The sequence below is a fragment of the Polypterus senegalus genome, chromosome 10 (genome assembly GCF_016835505.1).
Source record: "Polypterus senegalus isolate Bchr_013 chromosome 10, ASM1683550v1, whole genome shotgun sequence".
Classification (NCBI taxonomy): domain Eukaryota; kingdom Metazoa; phylum Chordata; class Cladistia; order Polypteriformes; family Polypteridae; genus Polypterus; species Polypterus senegalus.
The window spans coordinates 9588623-9609664 of record NC_053163.1 but is presented as its reverse complement, the minus strand read 5'-3'; the positions used below and the strand labels follow the sequence as shown (position 1 = coordinate 9609664).

The 21042-nt window shown below is 40.8% G+C and overlaps 1 protein-coding gene across 1 annotated transcript in view; it reads right to left on the bottom strand.

The window, feature by feature from the left end:
* The window catches only part of LOC120536684 (killer cell lectin-like receptor subfamily G member 1), a 47148-nt gene that overhangs the window by 9017 nt on the left and 17089 nt on the right, over nucleotides 1-21042 (bottom strand). Inside the window, exons 3-4 of the mRNA XM_039765123.1 lie at nucleotides 14144-14295; nucleotides 3819-3928 (exon numbers count right to left, since the gene is read on the bottom strand). Of these exons, the coding sequence (XP_039621057.1) occupies nucleotides 3819-3928; nucleotides 14144-14295 (262 nt within the window). The remainder of the gene's footprint in view (nucleotides 1-3818; nucleotides 3929-14143; nucleotides 14296-21042) is intronic.

The following is a 21042-nucleotide window of genomic DNA, read 5'->3' as shown; positions in this document are numbered from 1 at the left end:
TCGCTTCCCAGATGGGAGGAGGGTGAAAAGTGACAGTGCAGGGTGGCTGGGGTCCCGCCTGATACGGTTCAGTTTACTGAGACGGCGTGTAGTGTGGATGTCATGGATCACAGAGAGCTGTGTACCCGTGATCTGCTGTGCTGTATCCACCGCACGCTACAGAGCTCTGCAGTCCTGAACCAAGCAGTTGCTGTACCAGGATGTGATGCAGCCTGTCAGGATGGATTCCACAGTACACCTCTTGTACTTTGTGAGAGTCACAGATAACAGTCAGCAAAACACAGAGACACACTCATTCAGTTGTGTCCTTGAAATGGATTACTGTTTTAGATGGGTAGCACAGCAAGCATTCTTGAGAAGCTATGAATAAGAATACAAAAGGAGTAAAAAAAAAAATTCTAATAAAAGAAAGAAAAGTGTCACAGGTCTATGCTGACTTAAATGCAAAGGAAATGCTAACCCACTTAAGAGCAAGACAGCAGTCTCAGTTAAAGTGAGGGCAGCAATTAAAGTACATCAAAGGACCACAGGGAGTGCTGCTGCCTAAGGATGTCATTATGATTATGTGATTAAACAAAACACATTGCTTACAATGTAGTTCATTATCCTGCCCCCATGAGACAGCCAGTCAGATTTAATTAAAATGCAGACTGATATAAAATCATTTAAGACTTGCATGTTTTTTTTTATAGGCATTTAGATATTTTAATTTAAGATTTAGCACAAATCAGTCATGATGCTTATCCCTTCACCACAAAATGGGTATGATTTAATAATGGCTCCTTGGCCACTTGGCTTGCTGGCTTGTTTCGGATGATACAGGGAGTCAGCAGGGGTGTCTGAAGTGGCGACTGCGCAGTGCAGTTAATTAACCACCAGGCCAAACATCCTCACCAACCTCAGCCCAACATGAAGTGAGAATGGCTTGCATTAGTGAAAAAATATGGAGTGAAGAAATCCTACAGCTACATCGTATAGCCACTGGGAAAATGTATTCATTCATTTAACAAATCCACTTTTTCTTTTTCCATTATAACATCATTAGGGGTTGGAGTCTTCTTGGTACTGGTACTGGTTACTGTTTGACATTAAAATTAATTTTCTAAACTACTAAACATTATCTGTCCAGTACTGCAATTTATATAGTCCTGTATAATATTACGTAATCAAGTTGTTTTAGTTTTCAGTACACAACGTTGTAGTGAAACATTTAGTCAAAACTGCAGATTTCTCTTTCAATACCGCTACATTTCAGTTAGCATATACATTATTGTAATTTATTTGATCTCATATCTAGTATTTAAATTCTTCAATACTAATAATTAGTTTGGATTATGTATCATGCATTTTATTGTTCTCTGGTCATCGACGTGAGTGATAATTAGTGGTTTTCAGCTGCGATTATTAGTATGAGGAAATAGTTATAAAGCACAGGATAGGAATTTTTCATATTAGGACGGAACATTTCTAGTTTATCGTTAAGTTAATGGAGCATTTCAATCATGTGAGGATTCATTATAACCTCAATTATTATTTATTCCATTGTAAATGAGCAGTTTGATTATCGAGTTGAAAATAATTGTTTCATACCTTCACTTATTTTGCTTGAGGCATTCATGTTGATGTCGGCGGGGAAAAGTATCTTAGACAAACTTGACACTAACAGTACTGTTGATGATGATGTGATAAAACTAGTGAACTGCTTAAGCTACTAGCATACAAGGGTACTGGAATTTGAACTTGACATTTGACATGTGTAAGCCATATTACATTTTTATTTTTCATAAAAGGTTATTTCTAAGCATGTCGTCAAATTTTAAGTTGTGTCTAAACAACAATGAATAGCAGCGGTTCTCAAACTGTGGGGCACGCCCATCCTAGGGGGGAACGAAGTAACAAAAAAGGGGGTGCAAATGTTGCCATATGTGGCGTAATTTCGCTATTCGTAAGGAAATTTTAAACTTGTAGCGGTGTATCGGCAGCAAAGAATATAGGAATACATTTTATTAGGGTTTCAAAAAAATGTTAGGGGGGCACGATTAAAACTGTTATGAAAACTTGTGTCACAAATACTTAAAGGTTAAGAAACACTGGTATATAGATTAAGTTTGGCAAAAGTTTAGAGTTCATGTCATAGGTTCATAGCAAGTAGCGAGTTGCGTACTCATCACAAATTTTAAGAAAATTACAATGAATAATGGGCCGAGTGGGTCAACCTCATCACCTCACTCGTTGAAGGATCCCCGGGCCGGTTTTGAGATCCAGTCCACTCCTGGTGTCAAGGTTTCAGATTCAGCTACTTAAATTTTTCAGATTTCCAAAAGAGATTTTAAATCAAGCTGACTTGATGAAACTCAATGGCCCAACTTGTTTTTTTGGTTTTGTCAGCATGTTTACAAATCAATAAGTTATGTTCTGAAAAATACCCTTTTGGATCTATGCAAATTCCTGTGCACAAAATAAATCTAATGTAAAAATGTTCTGAAACCTGTTTAATTTTATTTCTAATTATAGCCTATCCTAACTGTATCAGACACAAGGTAGAGAGCCCCTTAATACAGGCACAAACACACACATACTTCTGCACTAAAGTGCTGTTGTAGAAACAAAAACCATGCAGACAAACTGAGGTACGCACTGCCACTCCGGGACACAAGAGGGCACTGTTGCTTATGGTATTGTGTCTTTTTTCAACCCACAGCTGTGAGAAGTTGCCCAATGAGGTGCCCTTCTGGTGCAGGGACTATAAAGTCAAAATACTCCCAGAAGGAGACGTCTTATTATGAGTTAAGACAGCAGTTCTCAAACTGTGGGGCGCGCCCTCCTAGGGGGGTGCTGAAGCTATACAAGGGGTGCGTCGAATAAATGAACAAGACATCAAAATAATTTTTTTCAGAGTTTGAACTCCAACTGACAAAATCTCTCATGTAACACAGTCACAACAACACAGCTATGAACTAACAGTCGTGCGGAGCCGCTGCTGCTGTTTTTATAGTCGTGTATTTTCAATCCAGAAAGTTCGAGATATATCGGTATCTGTCGTGAACATTCGGGTAACAGTAGATCAGGTGATAATGGGGCGCGACTGCACCACATTGGCAGTGTAGCCAATATTGCCAAATTGAGTTAAATAATTTACTGCGTATTGGGTTATTTTCGTGATTCAACTAACAGTGGTTTAATATTTGTTGGACGAAAATACGTTCGTCTCACGCAGATTGACTTCATCGTTGTCCTCGTTTATAAAATTTTCAAAAATTAAAACATATTTAATCGTTTCTTTACATAAAAAAATAATTAAATAAGAACAAATAATTTATTCTTTGTTTTTGGGATTAGAATTACTACTAAAAACCACACAAGGCATTTTAACAGTTATTAAAGCACTTTAAAAAAATATTTCATCATAGTTAACTGAACACATGCAAATCTTATGGAAGTAAAAATGATACGATATTGTGACACCACACGAGTATCATACTTTTGTTAGTTGTATCAAGGGTTATTCCCATCTATCTTATATTATGCAGGGGGCGCAGAATTATTCCAGGTAGAAAAGGGGGAGCGCGAAATACGAAAGTTTGAGAAGCGCTGAGTTAAGATCAGACTGCTGGACCGAGCTCCAACCTAAAGCCATGATGGCTCTGTAGAGGTTAACTCGCCTTATTTTGGAAGAGCTGTTTTGTTTTTGTTTTGTGTACCTTTTTTTTTTTTTTTTTGCCTGACCACACCGTTACTAAAAGGGGCAACCCAGTTGGCACCCCAACATTTCTTTTTATTTGGGCTTATGTGTCCCCCACAGTTGACAACAGACTTACTCTGTATGATTGAAGGGCTGTCCATTGATCCATTTCCACTGCTCTCCATTTTTCCTGTTCAAACCAATCCAAAAGGCAGAGTATATCCTGCAGTGAGGAATAAGGAAATCCTACAAAGAAAAGTGAAGGAAAACTTGTTAGAAAATGTAAACCTTGATCAAAGTCTTTCATATACTCCTAACCTGCTGCTCGTGTACTCCATCCTTTTCTTTTTCTAAACCACTTTACTCTCTCACATGACGTGGAGTAACCTGTCTTAGAAACACCTCAGAGCACACATCTAATACACCTATTTTCTTATTTGTATTTCCATTCAAATTTTTTAAAAACTTTTCTGTACCTTAATCCATATGTCATTTAGCCAGTCATATGCTCAAATTGTGTAAAACACATGCTTTTGTTGCTAAAATATTGTTAGATACTTCCAAGAAAATCAAAACACATCATAAACAGGAAATGCAAGTCCACATGGGATTGCTCTTTTGAACTGAAGTTCCACCTCTCCCCATCATTTGTTGGTCAAGAGCCCTGTCTTCAATTCAAAAGTTGAATCCCATGAGGTTTTATTTTCCTCCTTATGATGTGCAATGATTTTCCCTGGAAGTATGAATTTAACAGTATATTAGCAAAAAAGCTTATGTGTTGTACTTTATGGATTTTGCGACAGAAGTACGATGAGATTTTTTTTTTTTTAGTTTTTCCATGGATGCTTTCCACATCATTTACTGTTGTACAGAATCGGTCACCATTGGGTTCTGTTATGTCCTAAACTTTTCTTTCCATTCTGCATGAAAACATGAAATTTGAAAAAAAAAAAAAACAAATCTCTGCCCTCACTGCAAGCTACATGAGGTAAGTAACATAAAAAAATATTTTTGGGTGGAGTATATTTTGAAATTGCATGTGGGTCATAAGAACTTCTTGCAATGTAGATGTTCCCCAAGAAAAAGAAAATATTGATAATGGTAAGAATAATAAAAGGACATATGGTACGAATGTACACGTGGCATTCAGCATATTTAACTTATGTTTGAATATATTGTCACACGTGTGCACCTGGGGAACAACTTATGGGCTTAGTTGATGACAATATTACCCCTGGCCACCTGAGGGCACTGTGTGATAACAGTATCCCTCTATCTTTCCACTCTGTAGAAAGGAAGACTGACGTGCCAGCACCTATGATGTCACTTCTGGGTGCAACCCAGCTGTATCCGCCTCTTCCTCCCAGAAAACATCATAACCGGAGCCGATGCCATCTTTGGGCACTCTCAATCTCCATAACGGGACCAGGCTCCATTTATAGCACCTGCCACACGTTTGCGCTCTTTACCATATACAGGATTTGCCTTCGGGTGCCCCAGACCCTTTATGAGGCTCTTTGCATTCACTTTTCACAATATTCAACAATATAATTATTTTTGACATCAGTATTCTGAATCTTACCATTTGGTCGATTTGTTTGCAGATTTGTTTGTTCTATACTGAAAGTCAAAATAAAAACTGAAAATTTACAACATTCATTTTTTTATATACGAGGGGGTACCCAAAATTAACCGGAAATTGAAAAAAAAAGTGTTTTAATCGTCTCCTTCCAAGTACTCTCCATGTGAATGAATGCATTCGTCCCAATGGTTTTCCCACTGGTGGAAATATTTTAGGAATTACTGAAGAGGAACGTTGTCCACGGCCTGCAGTGATTTTTCTTTGGCTTCCTCCACGTTACAAAAACACTTTCCTTTGAGTTTTTTTTTCATATGCAAGGACAAGAAAAAGTACAGAAAAAGCACAGAGCAAAAATCAGGCGAGCAGAGAAGGTGTCAAGAACTCCAAGAGACACAAGTCAATTAAGAAATCTCTTCATTAGTCCGACGATGATCTTCGTAATTTGCTTTGCAAACTTTGTGGAAGGTCGGCCAGATCTTGGTTGGTCTTCAAATGACATTTCCCCACATTTGGAACAAGAAAAACCACTCGTAGACCTGTGTTTTACTTAAAGCTTCCACTTTAAAAGCAGTTTTAAATATCACTACAGTTTCTGTAGCTGTTTACCCAAAGAGAAAGCAAAATTTAACACAGACTCGCTGTTCTTTATGGTCACCCATCACAAAAATTGCAGAACATTTTTAGTAAAAACCAAGAAAAACTGACACAGAATGGCGTATGAACAATACAGAGCAATGCCACTTGGCAGACTGGCACAGAATACTGTAAGTATGCTACACCTAGCGGCGAAATTCACAGCTAAGTCGAGATTGTGCACCAGATACAGATTCCGGTTGTTTTTGGGTACCCCCTTGTATGTATCTATGTACATATATATATATATATATATATATATATATATATATATGAAGTGAAACACAAAAATAACCGGATTGGTAAAAAAAAAAATAATTTATTGATGAATTACTGCATTCTAAACATGGTCACCTTACATATACTCCCCCTTCCAATCACTACACCGCTCCATACGTATCATCTATTGATTGAAACGGTGCTGAAAGTCTCCTTGCTTGAGGCTTTTCCTGTTTCTGTCTTCACTTCATCCATTGAAGAAAAATGAGTTCCCTTCAGGTCATTTTCAGATTTTCGGGAACAAGTAAAAATCACAGGGAGCTAAATCAGGAGAACAGGGTGGATGATTAAGGACAGGAATGTTTTTGTCAGTCAAAAACTGCTTTATGGAAAACGAGAAAACTCACGAGAAATTATGATGTTGCTTCGCTGTTCGATTTTTTCACCAGTCATTATCTCGGTAACTTATGTAGCAATTGTTGTGCAAATACTGACTGGGCTCTTCACAGGAATATACCTAGCCGGTCGGTGGTTTGAGAGGGCATGTAGGAGGGGATATAGTTCTATGATTCACGTCCGGCCGAACTCCTGGATGGTTTTCCAGGAAAGCCCCAAGCCCAGTCTGGTTATTAGTATCTCACCTCGTAAATACATGTGTTATCTGGTAGGTAACCACCCATACAATCAGATCGAGACTCAGAACACAGATGCTATGAATATATATATATGTCTTGTCACAAAACTCACGATGAGACAAAGCAAGGTTTGGGGCAGCCACCCGTAAAATTTGTTTTCCTGGCTGGAAAGCGTTCTTTTCAAATGATAGCACTTCTGTGCACAAAACCGAGTCCAATACAGAACCGAGGGCATAGGGAAAAGGAGAAGGTTTTTAAAGGGGAAGACAGGAAGTGAGACCATAGGGGTCGGGCTCATTGAGGTCTTCAGCCATTGGTTCGAGCCCGGACGTGACATCACAGGGGCCGGAGCCAGCAAGGTCTCCTTCGATAGGCTCGGTCCCGGAAGTGATGTCAGGAGAGCCAGGCAGAATCTCCCGGGAATGGCCTGCAGGCAAGGAAGAAAAAGAGTCAGTGCACTCTGCCACATCCTGGTATGTCTCAGAACTGTCCTTACCCGAGCCCTTTAGCTGCCTCCCATGCGCACGTGTGACAGTCTATATATATCTATCTATATATATATATATATATATACATACATAGCTTCTGACACTGACATCCGAGGTTCGATCCCCGAGAGGGATGCTATGGAGTGTGTATGCCTGATGAGACCAAATAAGGGCGAAACACGTGTCGCATACTCTTTGCATTATTTGACAGTAAACTATGTAACATTCTATGATCTGCTTCTTGCAACTGAGAGGGCCCCCATGGCAGATGTTTGCTGACTAGCAGACCAATCACATGTGTTACCTGGTAGGTAACCACCCATACAATCAAAATGGATGTTACAAATATATATATATATATATATATAGATAGATAGATAGATAGATAGATACATACTGTATATATAAATATATGGAATGTGAACATCTGAGCACTGCCTTTCCGACACACCGTGAAATGTGTTCCACCACCCCAGGCTGTTGCAACATCCGATTTGAAAAGGAAACAGGATTTAGGATTTTGACCATTGACGTTAGCTTTTATCCAATCTCTGAGCTTGCACTCTGTATAAAAGATAAATGGAGTTGCCTGTCATCATATTCAAAGAGTCTGGCCTGCAAGTGAGAGAACACGTTTCACAATAACCAGTCATAACTTGAAAGGCAGTGACTTTTACAAAGCCAGTATTGTCTCAAAAATGAAAACTGAAGTTGAACAGTTTTAACGCCTGGATAAATATAAAAAACACAATAAAGCCACATTTAAAGAACACAATAGTAGATCACATTTTCCCCTGTGGCTGAAATATTAGAGCCTTGACAGGTTCAGCGGATTTATAGACTAACACCTCAAGGCCACAATCTCAGCCTAAATCAAACATGAATAAAGCCACATTTATAAAATAAAACACCAGCCTGACACTGCTAACAGTTTCCTATTTGTATCACTCCAATCAAAGTGCTTAGAAGTAAGTGCTGGTAAGTCTCCTTTCACTTTGAGTGTTATTATGCATTATGACAGCAATATTACATTCAGTAAATGCATGTTGTCATATTCACTTCCTTTTATTTAGCCTGATAAATTTCTCCTATTTCCAGGGATCAAAGAGGGCTGAGACACGGTGACAACACAGGGAAGGTATGAACACATGCAATGACTTTTCCTTGCAACACCATAGTGGCCATTTTTTCCTTTTTAAAAGGAAGTCCTGCACGTGGGTAGCTCTTCTGATCTCTGTTAGAACTGGCAGATTCTGCCGATGTGACGAGTGTTCTAGCATCTTCTTTGTGTTCTTGCATGTTGAGATGCGTTTTTCCCACTTTTAACACAACTTGCTTATGCTCGCTATGCTATGTCACACACGTGGTGTGCATGGGGGGCACTTTATGGGCTCAAAGAATGCAATTCATCAACCATACCAGGGGTTGGCGCTCTCACCTGATCCTCTCTCCTCTTGTTCCTCTGCTGTTCAGCTAAAGGCCCTGCCCCCTTAGTGACATCACCACCAGTCCACCCACTAACATCACTTCCAACCAACCCTGATGACATCACTTCCGGTACCCAGAATTCACCTTCTTGCCACATCAGTTTCTGTTCCAGCTGCCTTGACTCCACCTCTTCCTCCTATCCACCATATTTATAGAGCAGAGCACAATGTTGTGAACTCCGATCTGTCAAGATGTGTTTCTTTAATTTTGCTGATTTTTTCAGTATATGGGGTGGCCATCCCTAAACCTTTTTCTTGTCTGAATTCTTTTTTTTTTTACCATAGCTGGTGACTTTAGGGGGTCTGCTTAAATGGGTAAGTACTTACATAGACCAGGCAGGGTCAAATAATAATAATAATAATAATAATAATAATAATAATAATAATACATTTTAGTTATTTGTAGGAGCCTTTCTAAACACTCAAAGACACCAAACAATAGACAAAACACATTATAAACAAACGTAAAATACAAAAGTTAAAATCAGACAGAGCAATTGTAATCAAAGAGAAATTAATTAAAATTAATCAAGTGAGTCCTTCTGTTCTCATCTTAAGCCTACATACTTTTTCCTTATGGGTTATTATTAGAGCCTTTCTGTGATATTCTTGTATCGTTGCCTTTTTTTAGTTAGAGATTGCGTGTGTTACTTAAGTGACTCATCTGCACAATTCTTTTACTTTGAGTCAGCTCTGACATATTGCTAGTTCCTTTTTTTGTTGTGTTTACAACTGCTCTGCCAAAGGTTTTTTGAGGGCATGCATTAAAAGGTTGGATATGATCATTTCCTGGACCTGTTTATGGCCATAGGGTGGCAAAAGCTATGCCAGCCATGTGGGGTGTAAGGCAGGGTCCAGGTCAGGATAGGATATCAGATAGCAAAAAGAAAAATAAATAGTATTTTACAGAGACTGATTCATGTGAAAAGCATTTTTTAAAATCATTTATTCAATTTAGGGTTAAAGGGAGGCTGGAAGCTCCCAAAAATAGGATTCAGCTCCATATCAGGGCAGACTCGCTCACACTGGGTCAGCTCAGAGCCTGTTTTTGATAAAATGGGCACATGGAGTAAAATACACACACTCTGGAAAGGGGAAAGAATGTGCAGATTCCACAAAGGCCGAACACTAGGACTAACTGCTGTGCCACTGTGCTATGCTAATGTTTGAGGTGCTGTTTAAAATTGAACTGACCTCTTGATGGAGCGGGTACAGAAGGTGAGTGGTGCCAGGTTAACTGGCAGCTCTAAGGCTATGTCCATACTACTATATTTCTGTTTAAACATGTAATCATTAGTCTCCATTTTTGCCTTTCATCCACACTACACTTTGGTATTTACCCACCGAAAATGGAGACTTTTGAAAACACTCTCCAGAGTCGTATACTTCTAAACACACGGACTCTTCATTGCAATGTGGATGGGTGAAAACATGGACTTCTAAAAAACTCTGACTTTAGCTGTTCTCACATTTGTTTGTACTTATTATATCACACATTGCTGATTAGATTTCACTCATTACAGCATCCCATTCCCTGCAAAAACTGTTATATTGCCCCGCAGCAGATACAGAGGAGTTGTGTTGTATACCTGTATGCCTCTGCGTTGTGGTTTGCAGTCTGAATGCTGCATACGTACACAAATGGCAAATAATATACTTAGGTTAATACAGTTTTGCAATAAACGCTACCCCTGCCGCCCCCTGGCGATCCCATCCAGGATTGTACCCATCATGTGCACATGTGAACGTTCAGCTCAAATGCTTTTTCAGTGTGGATGGAGATATTTTAATAAACTAGGAGGCTCCGCCCCTTGCTCGCTTCACTCACCAACCCCTTTGTTTGGTTAATTGGATATATAATTTTAAAAGCTTTTTTTTTCTTTGGAATTGTTGCTTTAACTGGTGCAGGACCACAGATTCTCATAGTGTATGGTCTATTATTGTGTAAATCCACGTTTTGTGTATTGAATGATGCGAAAGCAAAAACACTTTGTTTTCTGCTCTTTGCCTTTTATTTCTGACCTCGATTTGTCCTGCTATTTTTTCAATTACACCTGGTCCTGATGATTAATTTCCTTTTGTTTTGCGGTAATGCGATCTTTACTATCTTTTTTTTTGATACTGTAGTGAATGACATGATAAAGTGTTCACAAAAGTTTTACTTGAACAATCGCCGACTTCGTAACTCCAAACACAACTTTCTAGCACCTTCTCCAACCCCTCATCCCCCAGGTCTCGCACCCCCTTACTGCATCAATCAATACCCCGCTATCAGTCTTACGTGCTGTACTCTGCCCTCCCTCAATCGAACCTAACAGTCACTTAAAACCAAAAAGGCTTCAACTTGGCTGGGACGCTACAATACTGTCGAATTTTACTGCTTTTACTTTAAAGCTTCATTAAAAACTATATTTGGAATATTATTTCTGTTTCTCTAATAAATAATCCGAACTTTTTTTAATGTATGTCCCTGTGATTTATTGATTGTCATAGCAAAAGTTATTCTCATGGTAAACTATAAACATTTTAATATGAATGGCATATCACGATCTCCTTTGGTGTTGTCACACACGTGCGCTTCAGAAGCAGTCAACAAGTCCTAAGGTGAGCGATATAATAACGGATAGGGGTTTGTTTCAGGGTACTAATGCCTCTCTCTCTGACCTTATAGAACCAAAAAAGAAAAGTAATACAACTATTCGTTCAATAAATAATAACTCCAAGATTGAGACATCAAACACTTCTTCATCTGCAATATCACTTCTGACTCCTGAAGATGACTTCAGTTCCGGTCCCTCTATGATGATGTCACTTCCGGCTCCTGATGATGACGTCATTTCCGGCCCCCCTCTGATGACATTTCTTCCAGCTCCTCGCGATGACGTCATTTCCGTGCCCTCACTGATGACATCACTTCCCATTTGATCATTTCCTGCAGCCATTTTCTCTCATGTATAAAAGCCACCATTACACCATCATTGTTTGTCGAATATTTGAGTTTATTTTCATTTACTTTGACCAGCGTATTGCATCCAAGCAATATACGGGGCTATTCCCCAACTCTTTTCAGTTGTTGTGTCAACGTTATTACCACAGTGTCTAATGTTATTCGTGGAATATATACATTACCTTTCTTGTCGCCTGTTAAAATTTACATCGCTTCTCCGTGATCATAAATACATACCTGACTAAATTGTGTATTCTTTGAAATTAAACTTGTCGTTGCTTTATCTGTTGCAGGACCACAGATTCTCATAGCGTATGGTCCATTATTGTGTAAATCCACATTTTGTGCATTGAAAGATGAGAAGGCGAAAAGACTTTGTTTTCCACTCTTTGCCTTTTATTTCTAACCTTGCTTTGTCCTGCTTTTTTTCAATTACACCTGGTCATGATGATTAATTGATTGCGTTAATGCGATCTTTACTATCCTTTTTTTTTTTTAGATACTGTAGCGACTGAAGTAGTAAAGTGTCACAAAAGTTCTACTTGAACAATAGCCAACTTCGTAACCCCAAACACAACTTTCTAGCACCTTCTCCAACCCCTCATCCCCCGGGTCTCGCCCCCCACTTACCGCATCAATCAGTACCCCTCTATCAGTCTTTTGTGCTGTACTCTACCCTCCCTCAATCAGACCTAACAGTCACTTAAAACAAAAAAGGCTTCAGCTTGGCTGGGGCACTATAATACTTTCGAATTTTACTGCTTTCATATTCTTTACCTTTCTCTGCATGTGTATCACGCCATCGTTTGTTTGAGCCTTTCGAATTCCACTGCTTTCATAATCACTTATCTGCATTTTTTTTCTCTCCAACGTTTTTGGGTCTCTTTCTTCTTTGCTGAGAGCACAGGATCTGTGGATGCTACATGCCTTTACATGAACTGAGTATCTTGCTGGCTGGCCATGCTCTTATTTGATAAGAAGGGCGTGTCTTTCAAGAATCTCATGTTCCACATCCACATGAGACGGCCTTGGGACAATCTCTTGGCACCAAGTCTCATGTTTATGGTCCCCATGAGACGCTCAGTGGCCAGTCTTTATTGTCTCATGGGTCTTTTAAATGTCTTCCGAGAACTTCCGAGAAGATCACGTCTCGTCGCCTTGCTTTTCCTTTCCAGGATTTTTTTTTTATAATACAGAGACAATATGAAAATGCTAGTGTGGACGACAATCATTTTTGTTCCAGAATACCTTTTTTCATATAAAAACATAGCTGCGTGAATATAACCTCGAGTTATTCCAGTTGTAGTGTGAGTGTGTGTAAGTGACATGATGGATTACGGCCCTTTCCAGGGTTGGTTACTGCCTTGTGTTTGACGACTCTGGGGTTGGCTCCAGCCTATGCAACCTTGGCCTGGATTATACAGGTCTGATATCGGATAACTTGATTAATACATGAATCTGTGTAAGGTATGAATCAAACCAAAATAATTACTAACTAATATTGGATATCAAAGTGTAAAATGATTTGAAAGACTGTGCATCATGAACAACCTTAAAAAATACAAAACAAGTTCAATACCCCTTACTATTTAGTAACTGGCAGTGTTACCCATCTAAGATGGGTTGAAATCTAAGTAATCAACAAAAATCACAGCATTAACATTTGCAGTGCAGCATGCAATAGATATGCCTGTGTTATATGCCATTTGTTATGGGCTTTGTGAAAGCAGTGCTATGTTTGTGCTGTGCCATCTTTTGGAATGAAAAATGCAACATATATGTCTCTGTTATGTCATTTAGTATGGAATTCATTAAAGCAATGTTTGTGCTGAGCTATCTGTTAGAATAACAAATGCAACACATATGTCTCTCTTATATGCTATTTGGTGTGGGATTTGTAAAAGCAGTGCTAATGTCTGTGATGCACCATCTGTTGGAATGAAAATTGAAATGAATATATCTCTGTTATATGCCACTTGGTATGATATTTGTAAAAGCAGTGTTAATGTTTATGATGTACCATTTGAGGGAATGACAAATGCAATGCATATGTCTCACTTATATGCTGTTTGGTGTGGGATTTGTAAAAGCAGTGCTAAGGTTTGTGATGTGCCATCTGTTGAAAGGAAAATTGCAATGCATATATCTCTTTTATATGAGACTTGCTATGATAGTTGTAAAAGCAGTGCTAATGTTTGTGATGCGCCATCTGTTGGAATGATAGATGCAATGAATTGTAATACTAAAAATGTTTGTGGTGCACTACATTTTGGAATGACAGAGACATAGCAACCAGACTGACACACAGACATTTATCCTTTTATTATGGTGGATTGTTCCACAATGGTAGCGTTCATGCAAGAAATGGCAGTACTTAAGGCAAAAAAAAAAAAAGAATGAGAAGTGAAAGACGTTGCAATAACAATTTTTTTTCCAAATGTAAATGTCTTTTATTGGTGTCCCTACTCACCATCTCCTCTGCGTCTTGTAGCATTGCAAGATGACCCCCCTGTGACACACACTTGTCCTTGCTGGCCTCCCAGGTGCTCCTGTTGGTTGAAAGATAGAAACAGCTCTCTCTAAACTGCATCCATTTTTCAGGGCAACGTCTGCTTGATTTCCCTGTAAATTAAGACAAATAAATAAATGTGGAATTGCTGATGAACAGGAAAAACACACACACACAATAGAAAGCTGAACTGCATTACAAGTGAAAACCACTAGATGGTGCAAAATGTCCATTTATTTTTTTATAGATGGTAAGACCTGTCATTGTATGTGTCTACCCTAACTAGTCAGCCAACAGCTCTCATCCTGGTTCTTTTTAAATGACCCCAGTGACGGTATGGTTTCCAATTCACGCCAGCCACATCTTTATTGCACAGCCTTTAGTTTTCTATCAAGGTGTTCTGTGTTCATTATTTACATAAAGAGAAAAGAAAGATGGGTCTGTCTGTGTTTTCCTAGGTATCACTAAGGATGAGCAGGGTTTTTCCTCCTTTTTCCAAAGTTACAACCGGCAGTGTTTTATCATGGAAATGTATCAATACTTTAACTTGGCCGATTTATAGAGCCCCATGTATACAGCACAAGCAGGCCAAATGGTGGTCTTCAGACTTGAGCTACACCTGTTCTGCGCTGTTTTCTATTGAAGACGTCTCTCAGACATCTTCTCAGCTGCTAACCCTCATGGGACTAAAGTAATTGCTCACACTCGATAAGAGCAAAATACCTCCACCAAATCAAACGATATTAAATGAATAATACTATACAGCTGTGGCAGACAATCAGGGATCCTGCCCCGCCAGGACGCCTGGAAGAAGGAAGGACCGGAAGAGGGGCACTATGCTTCCCTGGGTGTAAGAGGGCAGCACCCCTGGATTCCATCAGGGCCATGGAGATCAACCCTGTGGGGATCCGTGGCCACCACCAGGTGGTGCCTGGATGGTCCTAGAGCCCTGGAAGACAACACTTCCACCACACCAGGAAGTGCTGCTGAAACAGGAACTACAGTCATATGAAAAGGTTTGGGAAACCCTCTTAATTCTTTGGATTTTTGTTTCTCATTGGCTGAGCTTTCAAAGTAGCAACTTCCTTTTAATATACGACATGCCTTATGGAAACAGTAGAATTTCAGCAGTGACATTAAGTTTATTGGATTAACAGAAAATACGCAATATGCATTATAACAAAATTAGACAGCTGCACCCCAATGGAGATATTCCATCAATACTTAGTTAAGCCTCCATTTGCAAATCTAACAGCCTCTAGACGCTGTCCTCCTATAGCCTTTGATGAGTGTCTGGATTCTGGAGATATTTCTGACTATTCTTCCATACAAAATCTCTCCAGTTCAGTTCAATTTGATGGCTGCCGAGCATGGACAGCATGCTTCAAATCATCCCCTAGATTTTCGATGATATTCAAGTCAGGGGACTGTGACGGCCATTCCAGAACATTGTACTTCTCACTCTGCATGAATGCCTTTGTAGATTTCGAACTGTGTTTTGGGTCATTGTCTTGTTGGAAAAGCCAACCCCTGCGTAACTTCAACTTTGTGACTGATGCTTGAACATTATCCTGAAGAATTTGTTGATATTGGGTTGAATTCATCCGACCCTCGACTTTAACAAGAACAAGCAGACACACCTCTCTATAACGTTCAAGACCAATTTGGTGTTGCAAGTACTCAGCATTGAGCAGTGACAGGCATTCAAATCAGCAAAATTACAAGGGGACCCACATTTGTGAACAGCCAGTTTTTCACATTTGATTTAATTTCATATAACTAAATACTGCGTCACTAAAAATCTTTGTTTAGAAAACACCCCAGTGCTCAGATGTTCCTAGGAAATGAAAGACATACCACTGGTATCTTTTTTGTTCAAAGGAGAGTCAATTATTATGCAGGCTGAGAGGGGTTCCCAAATTTTTTCATATGACTGTATGTATGCCCGGAGTGCTTCCGGGTGCAGGGGCAGCACTTCCGCCACACTGAGAAGTGCTGCCGGAAGACCATTCTAGAGCACCTGGAGCACATCTGGGGCAAGATAAAAGGGGCTGCCTCACTCCATTCTGGGAGCTGGAGTCGGGTGGAAGAGGACTGAGCTTCCGAGAGAGGAGTGGAGGCGGCCTGAAGAAAGAGAAAGGACTGAGTAGAGTGTGGTGATTGTGCACTGTATTGGTGTTGTGTGTTGCACAATAAAGGGTGCGTGTTTTGGAGATTCGGAGTCCGTGTCTGTCTGTGCCGAGGTTGGTCTTTCACATAGCAAAATGGTTAGAACCAAAGGGAACAAAAGTAGGAAATGTATTTGAGAAGCATCCTATTGAAAGCTATTGTACATATGCAAAGATACGGATAATGGAGAAAATGAGTCTTTTCAAGTCTGGGTGTTCATCACGGATGTCGGAGTAGGAAAATAGTTGTAACTGGCTCAAAATTTTCAGAGTGATGCCAGGGCCATCTTAACTGTATTATAGTTCCCGAAGCAAAGCAGTACATTGGGGACCCTACCTACACAACTGCGCAAAGAAAAAAAAATGGAATGGTCAATAACATGAAACATATTAGAACATTAGAACACTCGAGATGAGAACAGCCCATTCAGCCCAACAAAGCTCGCCAATCCTCTCCACTTAATTCTTCCAAATTAACATCAAGTTGAGTTTTAAAAGTCTCTAATGTCTTACTGTCTACCACACTACTTGGTCTCGTATTCCAAGTGTCTATCGTTCTTTTTGTAAAGAAAACTTCCTAATGTTTGTGCAAAATTCCAACTGTGTCCCCGTGTTCTTGATGAACTCATTTTAAAGTCAACACCTCGATCCACTGGACTAATTCCCTTCAAAATTTTAAACAATTTTCAATCATGTCACCTCTTAATCTTCTTTTGTTTAAACTGTAAAGACTCAGCTCTTTTAATCTTTCCTCATAACTCATCCCCTGTAGCCCTGAATCAGCCTAGTTGCTCTTCTCTGGACTTTTTCTAGCACTGCTATGTCCTTTTTGTAGCCTAGAGACCAAAACTGTACACATGACTCCAGATAAGGCTTCCCCATATAAAGCTTGAGCAGAACCTCTTGTGACTTGTACTCCACACACAAGGCGCTATATAACCTGACATTCTGTTAGCCTTCTTAATGGTTTCTGAACACTGTCGGGAAGTCGATAGCTTAGAGTCCCTCCTAAATCCTTCTCATACGGTGTACTCTCGATTTTCCCACTGCCCATTGTGTATTCAAACCTCACATTTTTACTTCCTATGTGTAATTCTTTACAAGTACTGACATTAAATTTCATCTGCCACAAGTCTGCCCAAGCCTGTCTGCTATCCAAGTCCTTCTGTAATGATATAACAAATTCCAAATTATCTGCTAATTTCCCTATCTTGGTATCATCTGCAAACTTAACCAGCTTGTTACTTATATTCCTATCTAAATCATTTATAAATATTAAAAATAGCAGCGGCCCTAGCATTGACCCCTGTTGGTCACTACTCTTAACATCGTCCAATTCTGATGAGGTTCCTCGCACCATCACCCTCTGCTTCCTGTGTCTGAGCCAATTCTGCACCCATCTAAAAACATCACCCTGAACTGGCACTTCTTTTAATTTGATGCCCAACCTCTATAAAGTATCTATCTATCTATCTATCTATCTATCTATCTATCTATCTATCTATCTATCTATCTATCATGTGGCACCTTATCAAATGCTTTTTGAAAGTCAAGATAAATAATATCATCTGCTCCACTTTGATCGTATCCTTTTGTTGCCTCCTCATAGAATTCCAGCATGTTATATTTATTGTATTGGTAATTCCAAGAAAATCATCATTTAAACATTAAAAAACCTGCTATACAGAAAAGATTAATCAACACAAACATTTGAACAATATAACATGAGCCTTGAAAAACACAAACATTTCAACATACTCGTAAATATACAGCATGGGGCATAGGGGCAACTGCCCAGCATTGCCTATGCATTAAGATGGCCCTGAGTGGCGCAAATTTGGTCCTACTGTTAGGAGTAGCGATATAAGCATCTGATCAATTTTTCTAATTTTCAGAAACTTCTCCAAACTTCACTAGGTTTTAAGAGAACTCGTGAGCTGTGCTAACTCTCAATGAGATGCCAGAAGATGGCGTTCAGGAAGAGATTGGCAAAAACATCCATGGAAAAAGCTGAATGCATTGTAAATAATGAAAAACACTGAATGTGTAAAAATATATCGTTTTGACAGAGATGGAATAATATTCACAATAAATCTTGCATGCTACTTGATTGATTCATCTAACAAGGAAAAGCAAATGCGCTGTCATTTGAAATGAAAGTGTTGGTAAAGTTGGATGTAAAATGCAGCTTTGCAATGGCGACGATCTGTATCTGTCACAACCAACCATTTCTCGAATTCTGCACCAAACCTTTTCAGATTAGCTCATGTGGAGTGGTATGGAGATAGATAGATAGTGTCACGCACGAGCGCATGGGGAGCAGTTTAAGGACCTGGGGCACATCGCGACAACTCATGCTGTGGGACAGCGGCGGCACACTAACCTTTCTCTTCTTGTTTCATCAGCCAGAACGAGGACTCACCACCGTAACAAAGCCAGGAAAAAACATAAAACCACCATACTTCCAGGTTCTCTTCTACCCTCCAGTTCCGAGATGATGACATCAATCTCCCAGACTGCATCACTGTTTACCCAGCATTCCACAGTTTAATTTCCTGTCCCCCTGTATATATGTTCCCCCATTCCCCTCATACAATGTTGACCCAGAGTTTTGTAGTGGAGACGTTACTCTGTTTATGTTACAGTAAAAACGGGATGGAAAACCCCACCAGTTTATGCTGTGTCATTTGCTTCCTTTCACAGATTGGCATAGTTGGCAGGATACCACCCGAGGAGGGCAAGACCAGAGTGCTGTGTTGAATACCTTGACAAACGAGCTCTAGGTGGTCAATCTGGACCAGGCCACCACTCAGGTGGAGCTCGCACAAACAAGGAGGCAGCTGGCGGCTGCGGAAGCACGTCCTCCACCTCCCCAGATTGTTCCCCTTACAGAAGCCGACGATCTGGAAGCTTATCTGACCGTCTTCGAGAGAACGGCGTCTAGAAATCGGTAGCCACGAGCAGACTGGGCGTCCATCTTGGCTCCCTACCTGAAGGGCCCGACGCAGCAAGCCTATCACAACCTCCCTGAGGAGGAAGCTGCCCAATACGACCTCCTAAGAGCAGAGTTATACAAACGCTACGGCATCACCTCTGGCCAGCAGGCGAGGGTATGGTGGCACTGGCGATTCAATCCGGAGCTCCCAGCTAGGGCCCAGGCGTTCGAGTTCTGGGGCAAGCTCAGGCGTTGGCTTCGGCCCGATGTCAATCAAACCCACAAGGTGGTTGAGCAGGTATCCTGTGAGGCGTTAGTATATGCCATGCTGGACTACCTCGCCCAGCAGGTCCAGAGACATCCCTTCCGGGATACGAACGGGCTCTTGGAGGTCTTGGAGCGCCAACTGGCGGTAAACCAAATTGGGGGGTCTGAGAAGCCTGCTCATACAGCCCAACAGCGATGGGTTGTCTCACAGGAGCCACCCCGTCGCGCTGTCACCACCGAGCCGCCAGCGAAGACAAGAGACCGAATGCTCACCTCGCCACGCTGTTTCAAGTGTGGCGAGGTGGGGCACATCCTTCCCACCTGTCCCCTCAACACAGAACCGATGGATTGCAGCTATGTGAGAGGAGAGAGGTACTGTGCGCCATCAAACCCTCTGGCACTTACGAATATGAGAGTGGTGTTGGTGAATGGACACTCGGTGGTGGCTTTGTTTGATTCCAGGAGCAACATCCCCATTGTTGCTAACCGTTATGTTTTATCGTGACAATGGCTCGCCAAACGGTCGAGTATAACATGCACGGAGTGCACAGAGAGACCAGGTCATACAGGTCCACAAGGTGTTTTATAACTTGGAAAGGGACTCCGAAACAGCTTCTGGTTGCGGTGTTGCCTGAGCCCCCCATCTGGTTTTATTGGGACAAGACTGGTACAAAACTAAAAGCGGTAAAACTGTCACCACTCCTGTACACAAACTGGGTCTACTTGTGGATGGTCAGGGGACTCTCCAAACTGCTCCCACGCCATGCTCTTCGGCAACATCTGATGACATGGATGGCCCGGGGGACGCTTTTCGGGGACAGACCCCAGTCCGGAAGTACAACTGGTTGGGGTTCCAGTGCTGGAAGACGCAGCTCTGGGCCTTAGCGCTGAGGTTTTAGCTGGCCTAGACTTTCAGTTTTGCTCTATACCAGCATCATTTAAAAGAGAGCAGTGGAATGACGATTCTGTGAAGTTTGCCCAGAATGCTGTTGTATCCGCTGGCGACCTCGGGGCTGAAAAAACATTAGAGAGAATTAAACTCCGATTTTATTGGCCCAGGATCAGTGAGGAGGTCCGCCGTTTTTGTCAGTTAGGCCCAGTCTGTCAGTTACGCCAGATTCCCAGGAGGGACTGAGCTCCTCTAATCCGGAATCCCCTTATTGATGTGCCCTTTAAATAGACCGGAGTCGATTTTGTTGGACCCCTAGAGCCTTCAGCCTGTGGCTATAAATATATATTGGTCATGGTGGATTACGCAACACGATACCCAGAAGCAGTTCCCCTGCGAACTGCTAAAACAAAAAACATCACACAGGAATTAGTAGAGTTATTTTACCGAGTAGGGATACCTAAGGAAGTCCTCACGGACCAAGGTACGCCCTTCACTTCGGATACGTTCACGGAGGTGGCCAAGTTACTCCATATCAAGCATCTCAAAACGTCTGTTTACCACCCTCAGACGGACGGGCTGGTAGAAAGGTTTAACCAGA